Source organism: Lemur catta, chromosome 20, assembly GCF_020740605.2.
Source record: "Lemur catta isolate mLemCat1 chromosome 20, mLemCat1.pri, whole genome shotgun sequence".
Classification (NCBI taxonomy): domain Eukaryota; kingdom Metazoa; phylum Chordata; class Mammalia; order Primates; family Lemuridae; genus Lemur; species Lemur catta.
The window spans coordinates 15,955,831-15,962,599 of record NC_059147.1 but is presented as its reverse complement, the minus strand read 5'-3'; the positions used below and the strand labels follow the sequence as shown (position 1 = coordinate 15,962,599).

The 6,769-nt window shown below is 49.7% G+C and overlaps 1 protein-coding gene across 5 annotated transcripts in view; it reads left to right on the top strand.

Moving 5' to 3' along the window:
* Positions 1-457: 457 nt before the first annotated feature.
* Positions 458-6,769, top strand: part of WWOX (WW domain containing oxidoreductase) — a 903,487-nt gene continuing 897,175 nt past the window's right edge. For all 5 annotated transcript variants that reach the window (XM_045533587.1, XM_045533588.1, XM_045533589.1 and 2 more), the window contains exons 1-2: positions 458-665; positions 5,944-6,008. In XM_045533587.1, coding sequence (XP_045389543.1) covers positions 559-665; positions 5,944-6,008 — 172 coding nt within the window. In that variant the 5' untranslated portion in view covers positions 458-558. The remainder of the gene's footprint in view (positions 666-5,943; positions 6,009-6,769) is intronic.

Below are 6,769 nucleotides of genomic sequence, written 5' to 3'. Positions count from 1 at the left end.
GGGACATTTACTCTCCACAAGGCCCCAAAGCAAGGAGAGGCTGCAGCCAGCGACACCTACAGGGGAATCCTTCCTTTTCGCTCCACCTCTTGCCCGCTGGGCCTGGACTACATTTCCCAGGTCGCCCCACTGCGGGCGCTCCTGCAGGATTGGTTAGAACACCGAGGAAGTGATCGCAGGTCGCCCAGCAACGGGCGGAGTCCTGGATCGTGACGGGACGCGCGCGCCCCTTCCCTGCTGCCTGAGGTGGGACGGAGCTCCGCTCCACCTCCGGCCGGTGGGCGTTCTCCGGGTTTGACGTGCAGCCGAGCGGCAGCGCGCGCTCCTCCGCGCTCTCCCCGTCTTTCCGCCCCGGGCCCCGCCCCTTTTGCGCTGGCAGCTGCAAAACTCCGGAGACTGGATTGCGGCGGACTCGTCAGCGGAGCAGCCCCGGGCGCCGCAGTGCGCAGGCGCGAGCGGTCGGGCCGCCGGCGCGCGCGCGGCGCGCGGTTGAAGCGGGAGTGAGTTTGTGTGTGAGGAGACCTGTCAGCGGGCGATCGGGCGGCTTTCCTGTCAGCCATGGCCGCTTTGCGCTACGCGGGCCTGGACGACACGGACAGTGAGGACGAGCTGCCTCCGGGCTGGGAGGAGAGAACCACGAAGGACGGCTGGGTTTACTATGCCAAGTAAGGGGGCCGCCGGGCCTGGGGCGCACCTGGGACCCCGCGCTGCCCTCCCGCTCCCGCTGTGGGGGGGGGGGGTCGGGGGGACGCGGGCCCCGCGCCGCGGCGTGACGAGAGCGGTGCCAAGTGGCGGTGCTGGTTAAAGAGCTCCAGGTGGATAGTTCGCGGGTCGTCGTCCCCTCGCCACCCCCACAGGGGCCGGCCCCCTTTGTGGGCGCTGGGTCTAGCGGGGGTCACCTGGCCGTGCCCGGGCGCGCTGCGCGGTGCGGGCGTGGCGGACCGGCTTAACCCCCTCCCCTGCAAAAAGATGGAGAAATTTTTAGAAGCGTCGTTGCCCAGCTCCCTCCTCGAGGGTCTGGTTTGGGGGGGCGTCCAGGAGTGTGTATTTTTTAACGCCTGTCCTAGGTAGCTTCACTATGGTTTCCTGGGAAAGTTTGGAAACTCTGGCAGAGCCCTTCCTCCGCCGCCAACGGTGTGGACTCGGGCCACTGAAAGGACATTTAATCTCAATTTTCTCCTCTGTAAAATGGGTTGATATGAGGGTCAGTTCAGGCACTGTGCATAAAGCACTAAAAGATAAACTCTTCGGTAACTTTAGTCTTTCCTGACGGCTCCTTAGCTGTGATAACACCCCTTAGATCAGCACCTTAAAATCACCTGGCAGGTGCCTTAAATACGGATTTTGGGTCTCCATGGAGAACCTACGGCAGCAGACTCTCGACTCGGGGACTCCGTATTGCTTAAGCTTTCCAGGTGAGGGGGATTATCACCTGGCTTTGAGAAACGTGGGTGTCAATCCGTGACTTTCAGCACCTGGGAAAGTTTAAAATCAGCTTTTCTCGGGCCCCACTTCCAGAGATTCTGATTTAATTGATTCGGGCCCTCCCCTCCTCCCTATTGGTAGAGTGTAAAATCTTCCCAGGTGACTCTCATCTGCTCAAGGTGGTTGTGAACCGCCGCTGTCTTTGGCGTCCAGGTGGAAAGAAAACACAGAAAAAAAGAGTGAGTTCATTCGTTCAAGACACGCGGAGATCTTATGTGCGAGGCCCTTTGCTGGGCACTGGTTAATACCGCGATAGAGAAGACCCAGTTGTCGTCCCTGATGAGTGACCAGTCTCAGGGCAGAGTGACACATAGTGAGATAGTCTGGAATGGGGTGTGTGGGGGTAGGTGGGGCGTGTTAGGGAGGTGACCTGGGAGAGTGAGCACCTGAGCTGTATCCTGAGCACAAGAAGAGGTAGGTGGGGCAGGACGGCAGCCCAGGTAGAACAGTGACAGTAGAGACCCTGGGCATGTCCTGTCTAGGGACCAGTGTTCTGTGTGTGGCCTAGGAATGTGACGACTGAGGCAGGGGAGGAAGGACACAGTTCATGGAGGCCCTTTTGTGCCTTGCTGAGGAGCTTGGGCTCTGTTGGCAGGCCCAGGGGTTCCCTGAAGTTTTGGGGCCAGGGAGTGGCATTAGGTTTGTGTCTTTAGAAAGGGTCTCTGGCTCCGGGGAATCAAAGGGACAGTTCCAGGAGCAGGGAGCCATTAAGCTGTTGCAGGGTCCAGGCAAGCTCCTGAGCAGGGACTTGCTGTTCCTTCTGCCTGGAGGACTGTACGTGATAGGCTCCTTTCCATCCTTCAGAGCTGAGCCTAAATGTCACTGCCCAAGAGACCCTCTGGGCTGGGGGTGTCCTACCCCATACCTATCACCTTGTTTGTCTGTTTCCTGGTACTTAGCATTATGTAGGAATCTTGTCCATCCTCTTCCTCCTTTGTTCTGTCTTCCTCCCCCAGATTGTAAACTTCGTGAGGGCAGCTTGTTCATCTCAAGGATGCCCCTGGCCTGTCCTACCCTGGACTCCCTTCACCTCTCCTGACCTGCCAGTGACCTGGCTCTTTTCCCTCCTAACTCTGGAAACCACACTCATCTGTCTCTTGGAGTTTGGGAAGCTTTGCTAATGGGCCCTTACGAGACTGCCCTTCCAGTCGTTCCTTTTTCCCTAAATGGTCTTCCCCGCCGGGCAGCAGGGCCATGCCGGAGGACAGTCCTGTGGAACCTTCTTTCATAGCCTCAGCCCTGTCTTGTGTGGGTGCTGTCAGCCTCCCACTTTCCCACCTGCCCCACGGTGCACCCATAGGCCTCAAAGGCACGTGTGTCTTAGGGCTTCCTGGGACAGGCGTCAGTGGGAGGGGTCTGGGATGTTCCACCACTGAGGACAGACCTGTGGGCGGAGAGAGCTGTCTGGCCTTTCTCCCAGCCACCCCACCAATAGCCCCAGGGCAGACCCTCTGTGGGAGATGGAATCAGAGGGACGAGGTCTTCCTGGGTCGTCCTCCCCTGTCCCCGTTTTCTTGTGAAGCCAGAGGGACGGCCAGCCTCACCCTGTCAGGAAAAGTTTCCCTTAACCACCAGAGCTGGCTGTCCTCACAGTTGGCTCTAGAGCTCCCTGCTAACTTAAACTATGCTTAAAATAAAAAACAAAAACTTTGGAAGATGTAATGTGTAAACTATTTTGATCCCTTTAGTTTAAGTAAGATTACTATTAATTATCTCTTTAGATGACAAGCTTACTGAAAGGAAAAAGGAAGGCTTCTATTTAAGGGAGAATAAGATAACACTTTGGGGACATGTGTCATAGTTTTCTCTTCATTAAAAAGTCATTTAAGGTTGTAATTAAAAAGAACATCTTTTAATTCATTTATATATATAAGTATTTATTTAAAATAATACTTCTGTTGAAAGACACAGTTCTTAATTCTTCACATGTTAGCTTATTCAGTCCTCTATAATCCCAAAAAGTAGATGCTGTTATTGTCCCCATCTTACTGATGAGGAAACTGAGGCACAGGGAGGTGGGTGGCTAGTGAGTGAGAGAACCAGAACAGCTGGGCATTTAGGCTCCAGAATCCTTGCTGCCAAATTACTGTCCCTTCACTTCAGTTAGGTCTGAGTTCTTTCCCAGGGATGATAGGGTTCTGCAGGGGGTGGTTGGCAATGTCTGGAGTTGCTTGCTTGCTTTCTTTTTAAAGAGACAGGTCTTGCTGTGTTGCTCAGGCTGGTCTTGGACTCCTGGCCTCAAGTGATCCTCCTGCCTCAGCCTCCCAAAGTGTTGGGATTACAGGCGTGAGCTACTGTGCCTGGCCTTGGAGATGTTTTCTGTTGCCACGGCTATGGGGAGTGGTGTATCAGCACCTAGTGGGTAGAGGCCGGGTATCCACGGAGCAGCCTCCACAACAGTTACCCAGCCCCAAATGAATGTAAGAAACTCTAGGCGTGTTCTTTCAAAGTCGAAAATGTAGGTTGACAGTTTATTTTGTTTTTTAAATGTCTTTCGTGATAGATAAAAATGCTCTGCATTTTATAGCTCCTTTGGAAAGTATTTTATTCTGTGTATTTACATATGTGTGCCTACTGTGGGCCAGGCTTGGAGCTGGGTGTCTGAGGGCCCGGCTTGACCTACTGAGGGCTTGGGACGCTCTTTACTGCCTGCCACCGAGGCTCAGTGTTCCACTTTGAGGGGTCACTTCATGGATTCTTGAGGGCAGATTTTTTTGGAGCTACGATCCAAATTCGTTTAGATCTGTGCCTATGAGATGAAGACTACTCTTAATGTCAGGCCAAGGAAAGTGCACCTGTGTCTCTTAACTACCTTGAAGCACCAGGTATGAGCAGGCAGGGAGCAGGAAGGTTGTAGGTTATTGCCAACGCTTGGTTATCTGATTGCTGTTCCCGTCAGTTTGCCACGACAAGCAGGAGTTGGTGTACTGATATTCGCTTTGTGTCAGTGAAGGACGGCTTATGCTTACTAGGGAGTCAGCGCTTCGCTTCCTTTTTTGCAAGTAGTGTTTGGTGGTGGTTGAAATGCAGAGTAGGAGTTTGTCTTTGCTACTGATACTGTAGCTGGTACAAGGATTTAATCGTTCTCCAAGTCTTGTCACAGGTGTCAGTGTCTCATCTTTCCAGCCGCTCCTCGAGGTGACTGTAGTGCCAGGGAGACTGGCTGGCTGACCGCAGCTAGCACAGGGAGCTCAGGTGTCCTGCCTGAGCCCCGCATCCCTGAACCATGGCAGAGGCCCAGCCACCTAGAGTTTGTAAAACCAGACCAGAAGCCAGCAGTTCGTAAAGAGACCTTGCCTTGTGACTTGCAAAATTTTGTAGAAAATTCAGACTCTCTGTATTTTTTTTTCTTTAAAGGAATATTCACATTTTATCGTCTAAAGTAAATAATATTACTTTCTATTTTGGCATGAGTATGTGAACTTTTAGGAAATCCAAACTACCCTTTGAATGCCTTTTGCCGCATCTGGCTGTTTCCCCGATTGTCTTTTCCTGGACACCTGATGACACGTGTTTCTAGTTATTGACATGCTATTTCAATTATAACTTTGGGTGTTGTCTTGAGATAAAATGCTAAATTTGGTACAGAAATCAGACTAGTTTGTATAATAGATTTGTTCAGAATAATAGCTTGTATTTTGCAGGGCTTTTTATATGCCAGGTACTATGTGAAACCCTTTATGTACACTACCCTCATAGCAGCCCCTAAGATCAACACTAGGATTATTTCCATTTTGCAGATGAGGAAATGAAGGCCAAGAAGTTGGGTGAGTTGACCAAAGGTGCACATCCAGGAGACCTATGGGGCTGTCTTGCTGCATTCTTTATTAGGATCAGTGCTTACCGAAACACATTGAAGTTATATCTGCAGAAAGAATGAACATTTTAGCCGGGCTTGGTGGTGCATGCCTGTAGTCCCATCTACTTGGGAGGCTGAGGATGAGGGAGGATCACTTGAGCCCAGGGGTTCCAGGCCAGCTGTTTCTTTAAAAAAATAAATAAACAAACATTTTAAGAAGATTAACTTACCTAAGTTATATTTGAATACCAGCATTATAAATTAGACATCATGAATTTTGTCACTATATCCTGGAATAAAACTAAAACAAATGTAAAATGCCTTTCTTGGTATTTTGAGTGATTCAGCCACCTTCCTAAAGGTGACCCCACAGCTGGGGTCCCCATAGTCTGTCTTCCCTCTCCCCCTGCATACCTGGCTGACAAAGCCAGGCTGCTGAGAAATTTCCACAGGATTGCTGCTGCTTCCAACCTGGGGAATTTGACCTGATGCAAACAGTGAAATTTATGTTCTGAGTATTTCTTTTTTGAATACTTGTTTTTACTACTCTTGAGCGAATTATCTGGGAGAGAAAAAATTTAATACAATTGGTTACTTTTTAGAAGTGTTAATATTTACTTATTATTTTGTGTGTGTGTGTGTGTGTGTTTTTTTAACAGTCACACTGAGGAGAAGACTCAATGGGAACATCCAAAAACTGGAAAAAGAAAACGAGTAGCAGGAGGTTTGTATGTTGTTGTCATAAAGCAAATAATCTCGTATTTGAAGTGTTATTTAGATAGGAAAATGTCACAGGCAGTGAGGTGACAGGTCACTGTGTCTTTTTGGGAGGGCTTTCTGGGAGAGAACCTGTGAAGGAACAGGGCTGTCACTCTGAGGAACTTCTGGGATTTGACAGAGAAGGTGATGAGATCGTGAGGTGGAGTGAGGATGATTTCTCACTGGTCTTAAACAAAAAAGTATCAAAATAATTAGAGCCTTTGACTCACAGTGTATTAGGTTTCCCTGTAGTTGCACTGTTTGATGTGGATGCTATGGAATTAAAAACATCAGTGTTTTATGAAGTTCATAAAGATCGCCGTGACTTCTAGGTGCTTCTGAGCAAGTGTATGATCCTTGGAATAGAAGTATGAGAAGGTCCCTGCCCTTAAGAGGTTAGGGTCCAGTTGAAGGGACAACATGTACTTGAAAAAAAAAAAAATGGAACTGCTCTATAATATTGTATGAGGCATCACAAGTCAGCACATGAACTATGTTGGGTGCCTGCTATACATATGGATATGTTCTGTGAGCTCATTCGAGGAAGAATTCACTTTTATTGGAGCAACCACTAAGGTTCATAGTGATCAAGAATGAAATAAATTTTCTTTAAAGCAAGAGGCAGGAATATGGAGTCCAGTTGGGGTAACAGGCCTTCTGTATCTGACACAATTGGAACATGTGACCACAGCCAGTTGAAGTGACCGCTGTTGGCTGGGAGGGCAT